The sequence below is a fragment of the Chiloscyllium punctatum genome, chromosome 35 (assembly GCF_047496795.1).
Source record: "Chiloscyllium punctatum isolate Juve2018m chromosome 35, sChiPun1.3, whole genome shotgun sequence".
NCBI classification, from domain to species: domain Eukaryota; kingdom Metazoa; phylum Chordata; class Chondrichthyes; order Orectolobiformes; family Hemiscylliidae; genus Chiloscyllium; species Chiloscyllium punctatum.
The window spans coordinates 18,494,814-18,519,089 of NC_092773.1; the positions used below are offsets into that span (position 1 = coordinate 18,494,814).

A 24,276-nucleotide genomic window follows, 5' to 3' on the forward strand; every position below is an offset into this window, starting at 1 on the left:
GGTTCCTGAGGCGCAATCAGTGTGAGAAACATTTCAGACCAACCAAATGATTTGGGATAGAAGAAGAAGAAGAACTCCAGGCGTGACCTGCAAAGGAGAGTTGCTCAAGCTGGAATAGAAGAGGCAAATCCACTGTGACTCCCTCTGGAAGGACAGTTGAACTGTGGGAGGAAGAAAGTGCAGGAAATGCAACAAAATTGTCTTGCGCATTTCACTTATTTTGAGAATAGGCAATATACCAATAACGACTTGCAGCTCCTTCGTGCGGTGTCATGCTTCATGATGAAATCGTTTTTATGATACACCGTTTTTACGAAGGTGGAGAAGGTATGGCTTAGCGTCAAATGCAACTTCAAGATTATGAACATTCTGATTTTATCTAACACTAACTAGGAAGGGGGCAGGACACCTGAAGCGAATAGGTGGAATCTGAAGCAAACCAGCATGAATGAAATGTGAAAATGTGTATCGATTTGAGAACTCATTTGCATTTGAATCGGGCCTTTTCTTAGCTCCTTAGCTAAGCCATATTAACATCCTGTTTTCACCTTTCCTGGCCAGAAGAAATGGGGAAATGATGTGACAAATCTGTTAAAGGGTTCCCATTTAATTGGTCCCTGTCAGGGATTGGAAGACTGAATAGTAAATTGATTCCTGTTGCTTCAGCAATTATAGAAATGGAATAGAACCCTGGAAACTTTGTTTCTTGTACTCTTACTTCCATATCCTGCTGTGGTGTCTGAGTGAATTAACTGAAATGAAATTTTCCAAGGATGAGATAAAGGCCAACCTCTCCAATCAAGCCAGAATGGATAGAAATGGTTGAGGAAATGAACAGCAGATGTATGGTCCCTTGAATCTAGAGAAGAGTGCCTCATGAGCTTTAAGGTTATGAGGAAAGCAGAAAAGTTGAATGGCAATACCACTTAACAGGTTTCACATCAACAAAGAATTGAGGATGTTGGAGATCTGAAACAAAATCTGAAAATGATAGAGAAACTCAGCAGATCTGGCAGCACCTGTGGAGAGAAAAACAGTTAATATTTTGAGACTAATGACTCTTTGACAGACTAAAAGTACCAATACTGGTATTAATGCTGATGAAGAATAAATGCAGAGAGTGAACAGAGAGGGAGAAAAGAGAAGCAAATGAAGAATTGCCGATAAGCCAAAATATTGAATGGGAGTGAACAAGAGGTATGAATAACTGAAAATGGATTGGCTGTGCTGGAAGCAATCCATACAAGCCAGGAGCTGGGCAGGTGTAGGGGAGAACAAACATGGAAGAAGGTTTTCATGCTTTGAGGTTGTTAAACTCCTAAGTCCTAAGGTCTGTTACATATCTAAATAGAAGATTATGCATTTGTTCTTCCGGCTTCCATTGTGCTGCGCTTGAGTACTGCAGCAGTTCAGAGACAGAAATATTGGCATGGGAACATGGTGGTGTATTGAAGTGACATGAAAACTGCGGATGCTGAAATCCAAAGTAGACAGGCAGCATCAGAAGGCAGAGAAGTCAATGTTTCGGGTGGAACCCTTCTTCAGGACTGAGGGGGGTGGGTGGAGGAGAAGCTGTAGATAAAGGGGGTGGCATGGCAGGGTAGTGAAGTGGGGATAGGTCAAGACAGGTGGAGGTTACGATCTGATTGGTTAATGGGAGGAATGAATCCAGTTGATAGTAGGGATGAGTGGAAGGGAGGGTGAGGGGCTGGGAAGCGAGTCGGGATGGGAAGGGAGGTTATTTGAAATTGGAGAACTCAGTATTGAGTTCTCTGGGCTGTAGGTTGCCTAAGCAGAAGATGAGGTATTGTTCCTCCAATTTGTGGTTTGGTTTGGAGGCCAAGGATGATCATGTCGGAAAGGGAGTAGGAAAAGGAATTAAAATTGGCGGCAACTGGGAGGTCTGGTTGGCCCCCACAGGCCCAGCTGAGATGCTCGGTGAAATGTTCCCTCTGGAAGAAAAGCACATTGGGTGCAACGGAGGGTATGTGGCAGGCAAGTGGAAGCTCAGGGTCACTTTTATACGGGTGGAGTGGAATTATTCCACAAAGCGGTTACCCAGTTTGTATTTTATGTGTCCAATGTAGAGGTCACAAAGTGCAGAATAAATTGCTACTTCACCTGGATTTTGAGGAGGAAGGAGTGAAACAGGCAAGCACCTTCTGCATTTGCATGGGATGGTGCATAAAGGTATTGTAGAGGTGTTGAGAGTGGAAAAGGAGTGGACCTGGGTGTAATTCCAGGACAGCATGTCTCAAGCATGGCAGTGTGTAATGGAACCTCCAGCCATAGGTGATAATGGTGAGGGAACGTATTGTGCATGGCCACTGGAGCAATTGTGCTGGGAGCTCCAGCAGGAAGTGATGATGGTTTTGGAGGATGTCAGGCAGCCCAACTGGAGAAATCAACCTGACGGAAAGGATGTATTTTGGAGAAAAAAATCTCGAGGGGACAAGGATCAGACAGTTTGGTTTCCATCTGGTTAAAGAAATTCCAAGGGTCTGGATAAAGAATGGCTGCGTTATGATCTTTGGGTTGCCTATTTGTTCAAATCTCATGTTACATTTAATTGTCCCATGGCAATTGAGGCCAAACATGTAGAAATTTGGCTTTTGAATGCACTTTGAAGTCATGCGTATATGAGTGGTGATGCACTCAGACACACATGTCACTTGATATGTCATGACACACTTTATCATCATTGGCAATCATTCACCAATGAATACGTTGAGATTAGAGTGGTGCTGGAAAAGCACAGCAGGTCAGGCAGCATCCGAGGAGCAGGAAAACTGACATTTCGGGCAGGAGCCCTTCATCGGCCCTTCCTGCTTCTCAGGTGCTACCTGACCTGCTGTACTTTTCCAGCACCACTCTAATCTTGACTCCTAATTTCCAGCATCTGCTGTCCTCACTTTCGCCAAATGAGTACAGTTGTCCACATCGGAAATTCTGTGTTACTGTTCATGGGTTCTGTGGTTCCTCGCGTGGCTGATGAGCCCGATCCGAGAGCAGCATCCCTGACAATGCATTTGGGGGGTGTTTCCAGGAGGTGAAAGTGGTCCTTCATTATGCATGACAGGTATTTATAATCCCAAGGAAAGTAGTCATACAGGAGATGAAGTCACTCACCACAAACTTATCACGGCAGCTAAGAGTAGTGGAAATTGTTGTGGTAGTGGGGTAGATGATTGCAGAAGCAAAGCTGTACCAACTGTTCATAAAAAGGAAGATCCAGCCATCCTTATGCTGCTGTATGGGCACACAGGATGTTGACCTATGTGAAAGGTTAAGTGGTCACACTGTTAGGAATCATAATGTGGATCTGTTCTATAGGTTAGGTCTGTGAAAAACACGACACAACCTTCTGGGACCTCTGGGGATGATGGAGCCGATTGAGGGAGAGACAGTGGTGTGCGGATAATGATATCAATGAATAATCCAAAGATTCAAGTCCTTGCTTTTGGGGCAGCAGTTCAAATCCCACAATGGCAATTAATAGAGTTTAAAATCAATTAACATTTGGAATTGAAAGCTGGTATCAGTAATGGTGACCATGAAATTATCATTTGATCATCGAAAAAAACTCTTTGATTCACAAATAACCTTACCCAGTCAAGCTACATGTTGTCCAGATCTACAGCCTAGTAATGGACTCTTAACCATCTTCTGAAATGAACAAACCACTCAGTCTAAGGGCAATTAGGGCTGAGCAATAAAACCAATGATACCCACATCTCCATCAACAAAAAAAATCTCTGGAGAAAGCACCATCACCTTTCTCATCAGAAACTTCCACCAATGCAGTTACACCCCCACAGCCTGTGGCAAATATTGTTTGCAGCACTTGGATACCAGCCAATGGCCATCTCCAACAAGAGAGAACTCTCACCTATTAACATCCAGTGCCTTTATCATTGCAGAATCCCTACTAACAACAACCTGGGTGTGACCATGACCATAAACAGACCTGTATCAGCTGTATAAATACCATGGCTACAAGGGCAGGTCAGAGGCTCGGATCAGTGCAGTAAATAACTCATCTCCGATCTGGCTGATCCCTGGTCAATTTCAATGATGCACAAGAGTGAGATGGAATACCCCTACATGCATGGAATTTGTCCATCAACAGCTCCATCAACACTCAAGAAGCTTCACACTAACCAGGACAAAGCAGCTGGCTTGATTTCCACAAACATTCACATCCTCCACCACTGATGCTCAGTCACAGCAGTAATATATCTTCTCCAAGATGGATGATAGAAAATCACTGAGGCTCCTTAGATAGCACCTTCAAAGGCTTTGATGGCTACGATCTCGAAGGAAAAGGTCAGCAGATACATGGAAGCATTATCACATGAACATTTTCTCCTAAGTCACTTACTAACCTGACTCGGAAATACATTGTCATTCTTTCAAAATTGCTGGATCAAAATCTGGAATTCCCTCCTGAATACCATTGTGGATGTGACTACATCAGATGGACAGCAGTATTTCAAGAAGGCAGCGGACCACAGTTTCTCAAGGATATCCTAGGGTTGGATAATAAAAATTGGCTCAGCCTGTGAAGTCCATGTCCCCGATGAGTCAAAGAACTCTCTGACCTTAGATCAAATATGCAAAACAGTCATCTCTTGCATGTCACCTTTAAATCAATGTGATTTGGGTGCCATGATATTCTGGTATGGCACAGGTTTTATCTTGAAGGAAAGGTGTAATTAAGGAAATGTTTATTGGATACAAATATTTATGGATTGCAAATGTATTACACATGGCAGTACACCATACAATCACGTGAAGCCTGATATGTCGCAGATGGTGTGCTGACTATCGCATCTCAAACAACTTGGAAAATTGCAATTTCAGCTTCCACCTAATTCAGTCACCCCGCATGACACAATTCCCTGTTCTGCAGGACCCTTAAATCCTCAAACCCCACCCCCAAATGGCTAACTCACCCTTTTGACTTTTCAAGTGACAGAACGTCAATGGTTTAAATAATTAACACTTTTGTCACATCTAATCAAGCATTTCCATCTGAAATCATATTTATTTGTCATTGTTTCTTTCTTAGAACAACACCCGTCAGAGCTTTTGAAGATGTAATCAGCAAGGGAAATAGAGGGTATAAAAGGGCAGATTTGGATTCCCAGAATACTTGAAGTGTCAGTGCTTCACAAGAGCTCATATGGTGGGGATAAATCTAGTTAGAGGATTCATTAACAAATAGGAAAAGAGAGTCAGGATAAATGGATCATTGGCAATCTGTAACGAGTGGGATTGCTGCAGGGATTGATTTCCGCAATCTACACTTAGGTCTTAGATGAAGGACTCAAGTGTAATGTAGCCAAATTTGCAGTCAATACAAAGTTGTTGGAAAGCATCTTGTGAGAATGACACAGGCTGAATTTTACTTTGTTTTCACGATCCTGATATCAGAATGGAACAAATCCCAAGATTGCAGGGATCCTGCTCATTGATTTTCCTCGAGTTGTCTTTTTAAATCGATTGAGTATTGTTGGCTCAATCACAGGGCCATATTCTCTCAAGCCATTATAGCACCACAGATGTGAACATTGCTGAGGATGCTAGCAGACCACGAGTCTTTGGTGGGCAAATTAATTAAAATGCAATCTAAAATTTTTAATCAAACACATTCTCTTCCCAGAAAACTCCTCTGTTCCTCAAAAAATGGTGATGCCACGAAGTGAAACTGCCATTTCATACTAAAAGGAAAAACCCTTTTGGGTTGGGGAACAAGTGGATTGGGGAGGGAAGGATGTTACCTACAATTGTGAGTGCTGGCTTTTCTGCTTGCAGCACTTCGAAGGCCTGGAGCAGCTGGCTCCAATGGTTTCCTCATATCCCCACGTTTGCTCACCATAAGCAAAATGCTCACGGTCCCACTTAATAATTCCATAACAGGGCATTTAAAAGCAGAAATTTTCTGTATCCTTTCGTCCTGAAGGTAGCCGATTCACACCCGAGCATGGCTTGTGCTCGCTGCTGAGAAACTTTACTTCTGTACTTTGGCTTGTTAAATTCAGCCCAAAGAGTTCCAACAGCTTGAGATAAGTTAAAGCATTGAACAAAAAATTGACAAATGCATAGTCATGTTGGAAAATGCGAGGTTATGCACTTTGCTAGGAATAAGAGAAAACCAAAAGACGCGTTACAGAGTGCCACAACACAATGGGATCTGGGTGTCCTTGTATATGAAACACAGGTGTTAACTTTGTTAAGGTAATAGTTAGGAAAACAGAGAACCATTCGACTTAATTGGCATAGAGTATAAAAGTCAGAAAATATTGCTCCAAAACCACGAATGAAAAAAAACTGGACAAAGCTGAACCATTTCTGGAATATACATATATAGTTTTGATTTCCTTATTTAGGAAAGTGTATCTGTGGAGGCAATTGAGGGAAAGTTAATGAGGGTCATTGCTCGGATAATTGGTATGTCTTTTGGGGAAATGTAGAGTGCATTAGGCCTTTACTCACGGGAGTTTGGAAGACATGATTTGGAGGTGCCGGTGTTGGACTGGAGGGGGGACAAGGTTAAAAATCAACATTAGTGTGGTGCTGGAAATGCACAGCAGATCAGGCAGTATTCGAGGAGCAGGAAACTCAATGTTTTGGGCAGGAGCTCTCCATCAGAAATGAAGGGGTCCTGCCGGAAACGTCGATTTTCCTGCTCCTTGGATGCTGCCTAACCTGCTGTACATTTCCAGCACCACTCTAATCTTGACTCTAATCTCCAGCATATGCAGTCCTCACTTTCACCCAAGGTTAAAAATCACAAACAGGTAGTTGAAGAAGCAACGTTTTGAAAGCTAGTGCTTCCAAATAAACCTGTTGGACTATAACTTGGTGTTGTGATTTTTGAGTTTGGGAGAACGAGAGATGATTTTCTTGAAATTTCTGCAGGAATTGACAAGATGAATGCTGAATAGATATATTCTCCCATGAGGGATCTAGAACTAGGAGGCAATTTTCAGAAGACACAGTCACTCATTTAAGAGGGAGAGGAGAATGTGCTGAGAGAAGAAATTCTGCAAAACCTTGGAATTCTCCAGATGGGCACTAAATCATTTAATATATTCAAGGGGCTGAGACCAAGCTCAGCTCAGCCATGATTTTATTGAATGGCAGGGAAGGGTTGAGGAGTCATATAACCTGGTCCTGCCTCAATTCTTTTATTTTTTAGCTGATCAGATAGCTCTTAAACTAACAGTGTAGATTCTTCAGTTCCTTGACATAACATAAAAGCTCTCAAAATGTCAACATTGAAATATTAATAGAAAGGGATTAAATCAAATTTTAAAAACAGATCATGCATGGCTGAAATGTAGATAATCCTGATTTTTTCTTACATTGTTTGCCTTTGAAAATGAATCAGTGGTGTCATCTAATGATGTGTTAAATAATAATTGCGATCTTGTCCAAATACCTCAATACAATTTTGAGTCTCACAAATGTTAACAAAAGTCAAAGCTTTGAGTGCAAAAAATAAATATAAAATTTATTAAAACACCCACAATATTTCAAAATGATCATGAAGAATACATTTACAAGGAAGTTCTTGCAAACAACCTTTTTGTATACAATACAGTACAAATTAAAAAGAATCTTAGTCTTGAATCAGAGCCTTAATAATACAATTATAGACCACTGAATAAGACCACTGAAAAAGAATTCAAAGAAAATTAAAGAATAAATCAACCCAAAGTAAAACTTTCAGCAAAATATTTACTGTACTAATATCTGCAGTAAGGTACATAAGATCCTATTCCATTTGGACTTTTTAAACGCTACTTTCATCCATTAAACTGCAAACTTCATTTCAAGTAGCCGACAGTGACATTTCCAAAGAAAGTTTCAAGTATGGGTTACAAGTTAACCTCTTGAATCTGAGGAACTTGTCATACAGTATGTATAACATTTTTATGGTCAACAATTGAATACAAAGAAACAAATTTGAACAATATTTTCCTATTGTTTTATACTTTCATGATCATCTTTTCTCACCCCTAATTCCTTAAATACATTACAAAATAATAAAAAAGACAATAGGCTTTAGAACATTATACACTACTGCTTTGACATAATGTACAAAGTTTTTTTAGTTAACCAAAGCATCAGAATAAGCTTATTTGTCACACTTACAACATGAACAGAAGTATTGTAAGCCAAAAATAAAATCCCTGAAAGATGTATGATAAAATAAACAGAGATGGCATACCGATACATCGCAGTTAAAAGTATCCCTGATGTCAGAGTGGAAAGTAAAGTTAAATTAGACCACACAATAGTCTATGTTTTATTTTCTTTAGGCAACTATTCAAATTAGTTTGGGACATTAACATCATACTTCTTTCAACATAAAGCAAATTAAAAGAAGCACAGAACCGAATATGTTTGCACCATTTTAAATATAGATTTTCAATCAAACATATCAAAGTGACTTTGAATCGACTGTGCAACATTTACAGCAGTGGTTGTGCCATAAAAGTTAAACTGCAGCATTCTTAATTATAACTATTTACAGCCAACTGCAGGTGAACTCAAAAGAAACAGCTCATTGTCTAGTTTTAAAGAGTTGTCTTCCATTTATTTGCCATAAGGCAAAAATTAAATCTACAGGATGATAACTCTCTCACAGCTTTGCTGCATTAAACAATTAGTAATTAATAAGTAGAATTTGAAATCATGAGAGCAATGTTTCAATTATGTTAGATATTCCAGGTTCTTAAAACATTTCTACTCAGACATAAAATATATGTATTCAAGACCTAGGCTCAAGTCCAAAACCCTGGTTACTACTCAATCTTGTTCTGTTAAGATGATTTTGATCACAGGGCTATAAGAAAACAATGGTTAGCAAGTGCCTGAAGATGCATCACAAGTTTATTTTTACCTGTCCAATGCAAAAAAAACCCTACTCTGACGACATCTGTGGAATACGTACATCTGCATTGTCCAAAGGTATTCAAAGTAGCAATGGTTTCCTAAGTCCATATTTTCCATAATCAATTAAACAGGTCAAAGCCATATTTTCCACTCAGGAATAAACTGTTCTCTACAGAGAAGCTTATAGCCCTGAGCTCTTCAAAAACTTTAACTGACAATTATAATCCAAAAACTAATAATGTACAGCTTCCAGCAACAAAATTTGAATTAAAGACAAATATTTAATCTTAAGAAGTGACATCTTTCATGACAAAGTGCAACACTTATTCATTTGTTTCAGGCCTATTAAAAGTATACTTTTCATTTGTAAGCATTGTCTCAATTTGGCAAGAGCTCAGTTAAAAATGTTTTGTGGAAATTTTGAGCTTGTTTCAAATTTGCCTTTCAAGTTAAATGGAAGACACACTCTTTAAAACTATAAATTATTGGTGTTTGGTCAAATATCCTGTTTAAAGGAACAAATTCATTTTCAAAACATATCACACTGAAATTCAGATTTAAGTACTGTTCTGACTGATTTTATTGTAAACAAGTGAAATATGGAATCCCATACTAATTTGCTTGTTATTCACCATCAATTATTGACAAAAATCATTTCAGCTTATTATTCATATTTTCCACACTTGGTATCCTTGCCAGTACAGATAAATTATAAAAGATATGAAAGCCAAATCACTAAAAGGAAAGCAGAGTAATTTTCTCTTTACAAGAATATACAAAGTGTACAACATAGTAGCTCACTGGAATTGCAATCCTTGCAATGTCCTTCCACCAATCACATGATTAATAGGATATTTTTACATCAAAAAGGTGCTTGCTGATTTACATGCTGCAAGGATCTGAGGCAATCTTGGAATACTGCAAGCCATTAGGAATTTACAATTTCCACAAATAAAGATAAGTATATACATTAGCTCCTTGATGTAACATTCAGTTGAACAGGGCAACTGAAAATGTGTAAATCGTTTCTACGTTCTTCCATAACAGAGAAAGGACGATACCTCCTCCGAAGTCACCCCAAAAAAGTAACACAATTGCAGTGTTTTGATGTGTTTAAAGGTGTCTCTATATTACATCGTTGACATTATTAAGCATTTTTGATTTGCAGCAAGTTGCAATGGAGTCAGAACCTGAACTGACTTCAGAAGTAAAATTGAAACCATCCCTGAACTCCACAGCCAGCCCTGACAGGCAGTTGTCTCACACAGCTTGCTTTGGACACCATTAAATTCAGGTGTTTTAAACTGCCATAAAAAAAAGTGCTCAAAGGTCCATTGAACCAGCTGAGTTTCTTACCTGAAGTAAACTTAAATGCTTAGAAAATACAGGTGTTACCTGTATTTACTGTTAAAAGTAGAGCTCTGTGAATGCACTTACTTTTTCAACAGGGATAATGAAATTTGAGCCAGATGGCAGAGAGTGAATACTGCCTGGTCTGAAATGCAGTTATCATTGTCAAAAGCACAAGTCACTTTTTCTGATATTTAAGATGAGGAGGTGCTGGTATTGGACTGGGGTGGACTAAGTTAAAAATCACAGAACACCAGATTATAGTCCAACAGGTTCATTTGGAGGTAGTAGCTTTCGGAGCGCTGGTCCTTCGTAAGGTAGCTAAAGGAGCAGTGCTCCAAAAACTACTTCTTCCAAATGGTCCTGTTGGACTATAATCTGGTGTTGTGAGATTTTTAACTCTGATATTTAAAACATGTCAATTGTGCTAATATCTGAGGATATTCCTGCTCAAGGTAATTCCATTTGAAAGCTGGATGTCATTGTGTTAGTTGTTATTTGGTCTGCATGGGTTGCAGCAGATAAAATTGCAAATGCAACAGTGTACACAGTGTAGTTTATTACTGTGTTTCCAGACCATTTTCCCTAATATAATCTGCAAGATGAGGGAATATGAAAGACTCCTCAGTCACCCACCAGCTCCTAACAAGGATGCAAAAGCCCTGACTCCCAGCCAAGTCTTTTGTCATTCTGAACAAGAAATGTACACCTAAGCAATATAATGTTCTGAAGTCAACCCTAGGAGTGGCTCTAATGCAACAAAAATGGAATATTTTACCCGTGAATCTTTAAAATTTAGCATCTGTGTGGGAATACCCACGTTACTTTTTCCTATCTACCTATTGAAAAATGTACCCTCTTGCCTGTAAAGGAAATGCATAAATACATTCTGCCAGAAAAACAGTTATAAAAGTGAAGAAAGCATGCCCAATTTTGTCGGTTTTGAAAATACAGTTTTTTTGAAAGACATGCTTATTTGCATCTGAACTGCAAGATTGCCCTAATGTTAGAAGTTATACAAGGAATGTAGAAAACACATATTCCTGGGTTTTAGGACAAGGAAGTCACCAAACAGAATCCATATTTCTGTACAACCAAAACACAAACATTTATTAAAAAAAGGGGGAGGAACACCTGACTGGACAAATTGAATAGCACCTCAAATAAAACAAAAGAAAATATAAAAGCAATTTGAAAGAAGTTTAAAACATACTTCATATTTACAAATACTGATATACAAAATAAAGCCACATGGATAAAGCATAAATTTATGCCAACATTTGAGCACAGGCAATGCAAGCATGTTGCTTCAGAATGGGTAACAAAAGCTAACATCTTTGTCATTGAAAAAACCAGAAATGCTGTATGAAGCTCAGCTGCCTTAAATCATTTTACGATAAGGTTGCACCGAAAATACACACATTTAACATACTTCCTCGAAGAAGTCACATTTTCTACACAAAACTTCTGTTTAACGAATTGTGAACATTTTCTGTCACCACGCATAATTGAGTGCGGTGTGAGTCTCCACTGATAACAATAGTTGCGAAGTATTGATAATTGTCTCCTTAAACTAAATTGAGGCTGTAATGTAAGGATTTTTGAATAAATTTTCTTTATGACAAAAAATTTATGTTGTGACACTGGAAATATTTTAACTTCAAATTAAATTTCTAATCTTGGAAAGTGTGTGAATATTACATTGACCACTGCAGCACTTTATTGAAGATTTTTGTAGCACCTTTCAACAGGTCACATTATAAATGATTCTCAAAATCTGTTTCACTGATTCATGTTCAGCAGAAAATATAGTTCAATTGGTTTTGTGCTTTTTTACTGCCGAGCTATTTTTGAATGTCTGTTGACAACATTGCTGAGTTTAATATTCAATATTTTTCCAGACTTAAGTGAGGACTATCTCTTTAAATAATGCCAGGACTCAATGGCAATGTTAAATGCCATTCTATTTGATGAGCTGATGGCTAGTGGATTTTCAATGTTGGCAATCAGCATTCTATCGCTAGATAAGGTTTACTTGCACAATGTGCAAATTAAAGATTTCGGAATCCCAAATCATTTTCTTTCTACATTATGTTCTAAAGAAATGATTTACTTCAATGTGTTTAAATCTAATTCATCACTATCTGTTTGGGTCTGACATTAGATATTGATTTGAAGAGCTGGTCCTTATTTTCTTCTTGCAAATATGTTTGTGACATGTGTTTTGTTGTCTGGAGAGTAAAAATAGCAGTTTATCATTCCTGCCACAGCAAAGTCGCATGCAAGTGATGTAATGATGCATTTTAATCTGATTTCACCAAAAGATTACACATAAATAATTCATTGCAATTTTTTTTTTCCCTTGAAAATAATTCCCTTTAAAACATGAGGATCGTTTATTCTCATGATTCTTTGATTTTAATTCATTCTGGTTGGTTTACTTATCTATTTTTAGAGGTTTCAACATTGCATTTGACATTTGATGAGGGAATTATCACATGAAAGAATTTAAAAGATCTGCTGCTAGAAATTTAGTTTTGAGGCTTAAGTAATTTACTGATATTCACTGAATGAGGCTCAAAGCCAAATTCTGATCTTAGCTTTCTTTTTTCAAGAATTTTTGATTTTCACAGTACAATGGATTTTAATGAGCAGCTTTCACTTCTGTTTTGTACAAAACCTAATGTGACATTTGCATCGAAATTTTATCAGTGACATTAATATATTTGTCAGTGACAAATTTGCTCAACTCAGATCATTTGAGATTTGAAAGCAAATACTGTACTTCTCTACAATTAACCAGCAAAAATACAAGTAGCATGTTAGTGGTATTTAGCCACATTAAGTTATGAATCAGTAAGAAATGCTATCCTGCATTTAATTCAAGTTATGTCAGGCTGTTACAGTGAGTAAATATTGCTGGTATTTCACATTTAATTATTTATTTTAGCACCCTTTAGTGTTTGCATGTATAGAAATAATGCCTGAGGTTTAATTTCAGGAATTAAAATTACCTGTTGTTCAGGAGAGCTTTTACACTGCACTTTTAGTAACAAGGGGAATAGATTCTTATAAACCGCAATCTTTTATAGATTGGCCTGAGTACATTCGGGATAAGGGGAAAAGTTCGCATTATTCTTGAAACATTGCTGCAATTTGGCATGCAGGAGTGCAATAACATTTCAGTCAATCCTTTCAGTACTACATTTTTGTGTATCAAGCTGAACAGTTGTTTTTTAATAGCTTATTTGATAGCTGATACACGGACAGTTTATTGAACTCTGAAATAAGGATCATGTGTTTTGAACATCAGCTCTTGAAAAAAATCTCTTCCTCAGTTCATAGCAGAGTTGCTAAAATGAGCACTGTATGGAAAAGGATTAAGTTACCTGCAGGGTGGTAAATGCCTGGAGGATAATTGGCTATATTAGTCCTGCTCTGTCAAAGCACTCATCTTTCACACAGTCTTGTGAAACATAGCAACATTTTGCGATAAAAGTGATGAAACGAGGGCAAAAAGCTAATAATTTGGTCATTCTATTTTATACGGTGGGATCAATCCAACCTTGAATGGAATAATATAATTAATGATGCAAACAATGAATGTGTTTCAAAATAAGCTTTCATTAATGTTCTTATAACACCATTATTGCCTAAAAAGCTTTAGGAATTACTTTCCTAACATTGCAAATGTTAGTATAATCCTCATAAGATTAACGTGTTCAGAAACCTGTTCAGAAAACACATTCAGTTGTTGAACAAATTTAAGATCTGAGGTAATTTAAGAATGGTGTCTGTGACATGTGAACTGTAATATAATTTAGACCAATATCTCTATTGATGGTAGAATCCAAACTATGAATCTTCAGTGTATCATGTAAATATTTGATTAAATAGTCAGATTGGGGAATATGATGTCCAGCTAATAATATGCATTTGAATATTGTTTGTCCAATATTGGAATGACTTTAAACTTTGTATCGGGATAGAAATAAGGCTTAAATTTTGTTCATCAGTTGGCTTGTTGACTTTGGACATTAGACGCAAAATAATCAAGGAAGGCACATGAATCCATTTGAATTAAACCCCCCCAAAATTCAAATATTTATTGTTCTTTCTGTGGAGGATAGAGGGCAATATGCCTGAGGAACAGTAGATCTTTATTACATTTCCTTTTATACTTGAAATTAAGATCGAATTAACTTGCATTGTGATGTACACAATTGATTTTTTTTAAAAATTGCAGTACTTTCTGATGTATGTCAAACATTACATTGGATGTACATTTGTATACTGTCGATGGATAGAGAAAGAAAAGTGCCATTTTTAAACTGTACAGCCAATTCCTCAAAACTGAACAAAAGCTCAGCGGAGGAAATTTGGTCAAAAATATTAAGTTTTTATACAAAAATCAGTAGATCTATTTTCATGCAAGTAATTCAATACCCCACTTTAGAAACTCGTATTAAATAAAACATGCATTTTAAAATGTGAAACTGGATAAATACCGACTGATTGCAAGGTGAAACAATTGTTAAGTATAGTAAGCCTGGATCATAAAACACTCCTTATTTCTACATCTGCTTTAGAAATACTGTAGGTTGGATTGATAATTGTGTAAATTAAGCAGTTACAAATTGTGATTTATGCATCAAATTTGACATCACTATGCTTGCTTCAATGTGGCAAAATAACTGGTACTTTATATGAGCTATTTAAATAATGGTTTCTAATCAAAACAAGTATTTCAGCAATCCCAAAAATTAACTCTAGTTACTTTTTTGGTTTTAATCAGTGTCAAAACATGAGTAGTTTCAAGAACCAATTTACTAACTGATTATTATTTATTATTAATGTCTAAACATGGTTTTGGAAGATTAGGGGAAAAATGTAGGAGGGTGGAGAAATATTTTGCTAAAAATTCTGCAGCTATTTACAGTAGTTCTCCCAATAATTATCTGTTAAATAAACTACTTCAAGTTGTCATTTTTAAATCAATGTGAAAGTGCTTTAAAATGTTTTTAATATATTTACAGTTTAAAATTGGAGGATATAGGATGCAGGTGAAATACACAACCTGCTGTTCTTTTTATACCAATGTGTAAAAATGAGGAAAACAACAAAAATCAACTCAACTGTCATGCGAATCCCAGCAATCTGAATAGGCACCTGAATGCAGTTCTAATAACAACAAAATAGTGACAGGCATCCCTTTTAGACTGGCGGTACATTGTCATCATAGTAAACCCTATATTTAGTAATTGAGTGAAGCAGATTATGTATCTTTAGTACATTTGAAGCTCTAAAAATTTTAGTTTGCTTGACAGAAGACACAAATTTGGTAATCAATGGTACAGTTCTGTTGTCGCATCTATGATTTAGTCTAAATTTACAACATTCTCAAATAGTTTTATTTTAATTGCAGTTGCAATAAAAGAAAACAATTTTGTTAATGTGGTTACCTAATCAATCTTTGTTTGCACTGGTACAGCTGAGACAGAAAAACGGCTGCTCACAAATTGAGATAACGAAAGTACAGGTTCTACTGCAATTACAAGTTAGATGTTTCGTGAAACACAACTGGATGATCAATCATAAAATGACTTCAGGATTATCAATTAAGCTTGCCTTGAGTAGTACATTAGATGTACTGTAAATTTCTTTTTTCAATGAAATGAGATGTTATGAAAATTGTAAAAACAATGAGCTGGAGGAGCACCATGATAGTAATTGCCATATAGTCTACCTCTGAACGGCACAATGGGAATTTTTTTTTTACATATAAGTGCATGTGTTTGATGCTTCAATTGAAACATCAGGCTAATAAGGTTTAGAGCACCAACAAGCCAGGCCAGCGAAATACATTTACAAATTTAAGTTGCTGGGCTAAGGGTTGTGTCGATGATTTTTACTGTTGTGACTAAAAAATGAACTCTGTGCTGTAAACTTATTCTTTTTAAAAGCACCAATTTCTTTTTCTTTTAGTTTTGCTTCAGACGATGCCCTACACATATAATTCAACAGGTCGAGATGTTATTAGCTGTCAGAATTAACCTGGCCCTGAAGTAGTAGCTGCTTCTCTAACAAATGATTATTTTTTGAACAACAAAGACAACAAAAGGTGTACAATAAATACTATTCTTCTAATTTGACATAGAAAGTTTTCTTTTTACCCCTCAGTATGATGGGCAATTATAAGTTCAAAAACATGTAGATATATAAATTAGATTACTAAAACTGGAAATTTTCAATTGTAATTAAAATTCTTTGCTCAGAGTGCAGCTTTCGAGATGATTTGCACTTGAGTGGAATTTCCCCTCTACAGTATATTCATCAGAGGAAAGCACCGCAACCAGCAACAGAAACAGCTGCTGTAGTGAGGTAAAATGGCCACAAGGTTGTACATATCTCAAATCCAGCGGTTGTAGGGTCCTGTTACCTGGGTATAGGCATATGAAGACACAGTGATAACAGTGTTTGTTGTGATGGTCATAGCCTGACGTGTGGGAAAGTAGTCTTTTTTGTCATGTTCAATATCTGCAGTTGGTGCACTGCCCCACTTGCGTTTTTTCCCAAGAAGCTTGGTGTTTACCAGTGGCAAGCCTAATCTTGCTGCTTCTTCCTGTCTTTGTTTTGCTCTTTCTGCAAGAATTTTCATCTTTGCTTCCCAGAGAGCTAAGCCATGGTTTGGCTGATTTAAGTTCTTATGCTGGTAGAACACAAGCGATATCCGTGTGGGGTGACACCGGTTTGGTTTTTTTAATGGAGTCGTGGCATGAAGCTCTCTTCTGGCACATTCAATTAAAATAGAACCATGAGCTGGTGCCACAGCAACTCCACCAATGTTCCCATCCAAAAAATTATGTTCACTGTCAGACCAAACTTCCTCTTCTTCCTCTTTAACATTCTCAGGAGGCAAATCTTCCATGCTTTCGTTCATGCAGTAAGGATCCCACAGTTGTTCCTGTAGGTCTGCACTCTGTAATACTGACTTATTTTCGTTTACTTTGTAAAGATCCCACTGCTTGCCTTCCAAATTTGTGCTGGGTAACATCGTTCCATTTTCACCCCATACTTTCTCATGCGGGTTTATGCTGGATACTGAGGGCTTACTGTTACTTATTTTATACAAATCCCATGGTTTATCTTGTAGACTAGGTCCTGATATAATTGACAAGTTGTTCTGTATTTTCACAGGTTCCCATAATTTGTCTTTAAGATTCACATTAGATGAGATTGAGGGTGGTGATCTGGTTTCACCTGTTTTGAATGAATCCCACATTGCTTCCTGGAGATTTGCACTTTGCACTGGTGGTGCACTTCTACTATCTGTAAGCAAATTCCAAGGCTTTTCTTGCATATTTGTTGCAGGTATTCCTGTTGCATTCCTATTCAATGTTGTCGAATTCCATTTTTCATGAACATTTGTGTTAATTAAGTTGGCATTATCAGTAGGATTGAATAAGCCCCATGTTTTTTCATGACCAGATGTTCCAGCTGATATTAAACTACCATTTGGTTTAAACATATCCCATGATTTTCTTTGATGGGCTATATTAGGTGGCATTTGTAGAGGAGAAAAGGTACTGCTTACTGCATGGACATTCATAGATATCCCACGACAGGATTGTGAATAGGAAACAGAGTCATCTGGCTCTTGCTTGATAAATCGATTGACACTGTTTGCATTTTGTGGAACTCTTTTGACTTCCTCAGGTATTTGATGTGATTGATTGGACGTTGTAGATAACGATGTTTGAGAAACTAATCCTGATCCTCCTTGGAACATGGGTTGATGATTCTGCTTTGGTGTCATCTCTGCAGCCTGTTCGGAGCAATCAATCCTGTTACTTCTGAGGGCAAGATTGAAATTAGCACACAGCTCCTGTACATCAGGCTTCTTCTCAAAGCTGTTTCCTGAGAAACTCCCTGGTCTTGTATCATTTCTGCCATAGTTAAGGAATGATGTGGGAAATAATTGGTCACTTGTATAACCATAATATCCATATGAGAATGAATACCTTGGATGAAAATTGTTAATGGAAGGCAGGGTTGGCCTTGCATAGTAAGAATGATAAGGATAGACATTTCCCAGACTGTAAGAGTTGGAGGGTCTACAGCTACCAAGCACTGTGTAACTCTCAACAACTGAATTTCCACTGTGTTTGTAGGAATTGTAGTGATCTTGCGGTTCTATTTTGATTGAAGGTGTAATGTGATGTTGGGGTGTTGCGGTTGCCATTGTCATATCTGGAATATAAGAAAAAGCAAGATGCACTAGAATTATTCATAACTCATACAGCCAATTTTAAATGCCAAAACTAATCAATCTCATGTAACCATTGCGGTTATGACACATTAGACATAATTACTTTTATTTATTATCAAAAATTTAATTTAAAATTGAAAAGAAAGCACAAAATAAAAGCATAAACAAAGTTTATCAAAAAGGCTTTCAACACTATTATCCCCTCGAGACTGATTACTAAACTTAGTGATCTCGGACTAAGCCCCACTCTCTGCAACTGGATCCTCAGTTTCCTGACCCACAGGCCACAGTCAAAATTGGGCACGATATTTCATTCTCACTAACACTCAGCACTAGAGCTCCCTCCCTCCCCCGGTGTGCCCCCGACTGTATTCACTTTATATCCATGACTGCATCACCACATAGCAGACTAATGCCATTTACAAGTTCGCTGATGACACCACAAAATCGGTTGAATCTCAGATGACGACGAAACAGACTATAGACGGGAGGTAGAAAGTGGTGCACTGAGAACAAGCTAGCTCTCAATGCTGGAAAAACCAAGGAACTCATTATTGACTTTTGGCAGGATGACACTCATGCCCCCCTACACATTAACAGCACCGAGGTGGAACAAGTGGAGAGTATCAATCTCCTGGGACTGGTTATCAATCTCCTGGGACTGGTTATCCACGACAAGCTTCCTTGGACTCTTCATGTGGATGCACTGGTTACAAAGGTCCAACAACGTCTCTTCCTCCTCAAGCAGCTGAGGAAATTTGGCATGATGGCGAATACCCTTGCCAATTTATATAGGTGCACCATCGAGTGCATTCTGTCCGGATTCAAGATCGGAGACGGTTACAGAGAGTGGTGAACTCGGCCCGGACAATCACGAAGGCCAACCTCCCATCGATAGAATCCATCTACCAGGCTCGCTTGTCAAAGAAAGGCTGCCAGCATTCTCAAAGATCCATCCCACTCTAGCAATGTTTTTCTACAACCTCTACCATCGGGGAGAAAGTACAGAAGCCTCAACACGCACGAGCTAGTTTCGTAACAGCTTCTACACTACTGTTGTTCAAATACTGAATGGACTCACAAACTCTTAACATTCGCCTGTACCTGTGTTTTTGCTTTTTCTGCTGTTTACCTATTATTTACTTATCTATACTACTTAACTCTGTGATCTGCCTGTATTGCTCGCAGGACAAAACTTTTCACTGTGCCTCGGTATACGTGACAATAAATTCAATTCAACTCAATTCAATTCAATTTCAGAACAAGGAAAGAACTTTTAACACATTGTGCTTATATCTCTTCTACTCCATCTCACACTGCCCACAATCTGGATTGTGCAGATTATTTCAAATTTTTATCACCTTGAATTGAAATTATCTCTTCGCAGAGCTGTTTAAAATTCACATTTGATTAGTAAGCAAATCTAAGAGTCTCAACCAAATCATTCTTCACCATCTCTATTCTAGACAATGAAAAAAAGCCCTGTTTATGTAACCTCACATCATAAGGTGACATTCCAATTAACCTGAGCTATACTGTGTCCAAGGTCACTATATGCTTTAAGTGCTGTACTTCAAACTTGATTTTGTATTCCAGTTGCAATCTAACTAGGGCTATATATACAGTAGAAAATATCCTGTTCTTTATAGTCGATGTGGTAAATTAGAAGGGCTTACATTCTATTAGTCTTTGTGATGATTTTTTTTAATGTATTGCGGTTTAGTAATCAGTGCGAGTGGCTCCTGCGTCTTCTTGGGCTTCCACTATTCCTAGATTTCAGCATTAAAATAATAGTATCCAGGTGCTCCTCAAACTTATTGAAAACATTCTACATGTGAAAAATTGTCTGTCTTCCATCCGACCAAGTTGGTTGACTTATTTAAAACTGTATTTCTGATTTCATTTGAAAAGAAATGCCATTATCTGGAGTAACAATTAAGGAACTTGCTTAGTGAAAATTTGTTTTTTTAACATTTTGCAGAAGTAGAATTATTTGATTATGTGTTTCTTATATAAATCTGAATAATATCAAAATGAAAGGCAGCATTTATGAAATTACTGCTCCATGGATATGATTGACACAATTTGTCGAGGTCATTCAATTTCTAACAATTTTTAAAAAGAATTGAAACGACTGTTGTCAAGCAAAGTATGAAGCTGTTCTATTCATGGGAATTATTTTTCCTTTTTTTTCTTGCTTGCTTGAAAGGGAACACGTGAACTAGCAATAACTTCCGACGTGCAATGATTGTAAAAGGTTTGCAGGTAATAGATTCAGTGAGAGCTGTTATATAAATTAATGGTCCTAAAAGGTTACTAGAGGAGGCTGCAAAAGCCATCAGCCAATCTGGGAGTCTAGGGAGAGAATTACAGAGTCCAGATTGAGATCGTGATCAGGTCATAAGTGCTGTCCCTTGCTCCTGATAGTCTAAGTAATTCTGTGTAACTCATCAATGTAAATTGGACCTGTTGCTACCTGAAATAAACTACCTCTTCATAGAATCATCGAATGCTTACAGTGTGGAAACAGGCCATTTGGCCCAACAAGTCCACACCAACCCTCTGAAGAGTAACCCACCCAGACCCATTTCCCTACCCTATTACTCTACATTTACCCCTAATTAATGAACCTAACCTACACATCCCTGAACACTATGGGCAACTTACCGTGGCCAATTCACCTAACCTGCATACCTTTGGATTGTGTGAGGAAACAAGAGCGCCAGGAGGAAACCAACGCAGACATGAGGAGGATGTGGAAACTCCACACAGACAGTTGACGAGGCTGAAATTGAACCCGGGTCCCTGGCGCTGAGAGTCAGTAGTGCTAACTACTGAGCCACTGTGCTGCCTCTTGCTATTAAAAAGAGTGCCTCCTCTTGTTAAGACTTACTACCCGTTACCACTGTAAACCAAATAGTACATCAGACATAGTATGGAAAGAAGGATTCGTGGCAACACTGTACCCCAACCATTAACTGGTCTTGGTTAGTTCCGCAAACCTATAATGTCAGCAACATAAATTCTTGGATATAGTAGTCTACAGCATAGAAAACGGTCCTTCAGTCCGTCAAGTCTTCACCATCAAAAATAATTATCTTGTCCAATTTTTCAACTTTTGACCTTGCATATCTTGGTATCACAAGTGGACATCAAAATACTTCTTAAACGTTGAGAATTCTTTTCCTTTACCACCGTTATGGGCAGTGACCTCCAGTTTTCCACCTGCTTCTGGGTGAAAATATTTTTTCTTACAACTCCCCTAAGCCTTCTACTCCTTACCTTACATCTATGACCCCTGCCCATTGATCCCTCCACCAAAGGAAAATGTTCCTTCCTGTCAACCTTATCCATGCCCCTTGTCATTTTACAAATTTCAACCATATCCTCCTTAGTCACCTTTGCTCCAAGGAAAACAAGCCCAGTCCGTCCAACCTCTCTTCAGAACTAAAACTCTCCAGCCCAGGAAACAACCTGGTAAATCTTCTCTGCACCCTCTCCAGTGCTTTCACATCCCTCTTTTTAAATTCCAGAACTGTACACAATACTCGAGACGAATCAATGTTTTATACAGTTGTGTCCCTGCTTGTGAAATGTATGCGTTGGGTAATAAAGACAAGTAAGCCACATGCCTTCTTTAGAGGAGGCAATGACGCAGTGGTATTATCACTGGACTATTAATCCAGAGACCCAGGTAATATTCTGGAGACCTAGGTTTGAATCCCACCACAGCAAATGGCGGAATTAAAATTCAATAAATATCTGGAATTAAGAATCTGACAGCAACTATAAATCTATTGTCGATTGTCAGAAAGATCCGTCTGGCTCAATAATGTCCTTAGGTAGGGAAACCCACCCTAAACCTAGTCTGGCCTACATGTGACTCCAGACCCACAACAATGTGGTTGGCTCCTAACGGTCCTCTGGACAATTAGGGGTGGGCAATAAGGGATGGACAATAAGTGTTGGCCCAGCCAGTGACACCCTCATCCCATGAATGAGTAAAAAGAAACACTATTTACTTGTCCTGCTACCTTAAGGGACTGGTGGACATGCATGTCAAGGGCCCTCCAATCCTCAGTGCTTCCCAGGCTCCTACTGTTCATCATGTATTCCCTTGCATTATTTGTCATTCCCAAATACATCACACTAATCTGGACTGAATTCTATTTGCCACTGATCAACACATTTTACCTCCTTTATCTGCCTGTAAACTCAGGCTATTTGCACGATTTACTACCCCACCAACTTTCTTTTTAATCATCCTTGAAAATATCTTTCCTACATTGACAATTAAATTATTTATGTATTATCATAAACTGCAAAGATCCCTACACTGAGCCCTGTGGAACCCCATTGGACACAAAAAAACAACTTGACCATAAACATTTGCTTCCTGCCACTCAGCCAAGTCTGGATCCATGAACCAAATTTCCTTCCAATTTATGAGTTCCTACTTTTGCTATCATGCGGGACCTTGTCAAGTGCCTTGATGAAGTCCAAGTAGACTACTTTGTATGTATTTTCCCTCACCTGGTCAGCTCTGTGAAAAATTCAATTTAGTTGATGAGACATGACCTCTCCTGAAGAAAACCATGCTGACTGTTCTTGATTATTGCCCACCTCTCCAAGTGTAGAGTAATTTCTTCCAATAGTTTTCCCATCCTTGAGGTTAGACTAACTGTCCTGTAGTTTCCTGATTTATCTTAGCTGTCCTCCAGTCCTTTGGCACTTCTCCTGTGGTCAGGGAAGAATTGAAAATTATTGCCAATGCCCTTGCTATTTCCACCCTTGCCTCACTCAAAATCTTGGGACATATTTCACCTGGCTCAGGAGATTTACCTACTTTTAAGCCTCCCAGACTACTCAAAAGCTTCTCTCTGTCTATGCTAACTTCTTAAAGTATGTCACAAGCCCCCTCCCTGATTTCTATACCTACATCCTGTAAGGCAAAAATAAAGCAACAAATGCAGGAATCATAATTGATTAATTAGTTTGATGAATAAGGAAATTAGGATTATTATATTGGAGAAACTTGCTTTGATGCATTTGGTTCATTTGAGAATCTGATAGTCCATGAAATGAGTATTATAGAATTAATCTATAATAGATCATTGTGGATGAGGAGTGACAGTCGGCAGTGATTCAATTTTCTGATAAAATGAACCAAACTGAGTTCGGACAAGAGATGAATTTGGATAATGTGATGCCACAAACTGGACATAATAGTCGTTTTTTAAAAGGTTCACCATAATTCCTTTACTTTTGTCCTCATTTGTAAAACTCAGGATCCTATCTGTCTCAATGTCCATTCTTTTAATCAGCCCTGTCATCATTGAAGATTTATGGACAGATAAGCCCTGCTGTTGCACTTCTTTGAGAATTGCATCCTTTATTTTGCATTAATGCTCCTTTTTCTCTCTAATGTAATGTACAACTTCACATTTCCCTCCATTACATTTCATCTGCCACATGTTTATTCATTCCACATGTCCTAACTGTCTTCCTCACAGTTCAAAATGCTTCCGTGTGTGTCATCAGAAAATTTCAAAATTTTGCCTGAAGCACCCAAGTCAAGGCTCTGAAAAAAGATCAAGAAAAGCAGTAATCCCAGGACCAACCTATATCTTCCTCCAGTCTGAAAACAATCATTTACACTACTTTGCTTCCTGCCACACAACCAACTTCACATCTTTGCTGCCACTGTCCCTTTTATTCCACATGCAGGGTGGTTTTCACACACAGGGTGG

The 24,276-nt window shown here is 38.0% G+C and overlaps 1 protein-coding gene across 7 annotated transcripts in view; it reads right to left on the reverse strand.

The window, feature by feature from the left end:
- Positions 1 to 7,534: 7,534 nt before the first annotated feature.
- The window catches only part of tet3 (tet methylcytosine dioxygenase 3), a 380,734-nt gene continuing 363,992 nt past the window's right edge, over positions 7,535 to 24,276 (reverse strand). For 6 of the 7 annotated variants that reach the window (XM_072554173.1, XM_072554174.1, XM_072554176.1 and 3 more), the window contains one exon: positions 7,535 to 18,507. In XM_072554173.1, the coding sequence (XP_072410274.1) occupies positions 16,667 to 18,507 (1,841 nt within the window). In that variant the 3' untranslated portion in view covers positions 7,535 to 16,666. Of the gene's footprint in view, positions 18,508 to 22,916; positions 23,264 to 24,276 lie in introns of those variants that run through there. The other variant, XM_072554180.1, reaches the window with a different exon arrangement.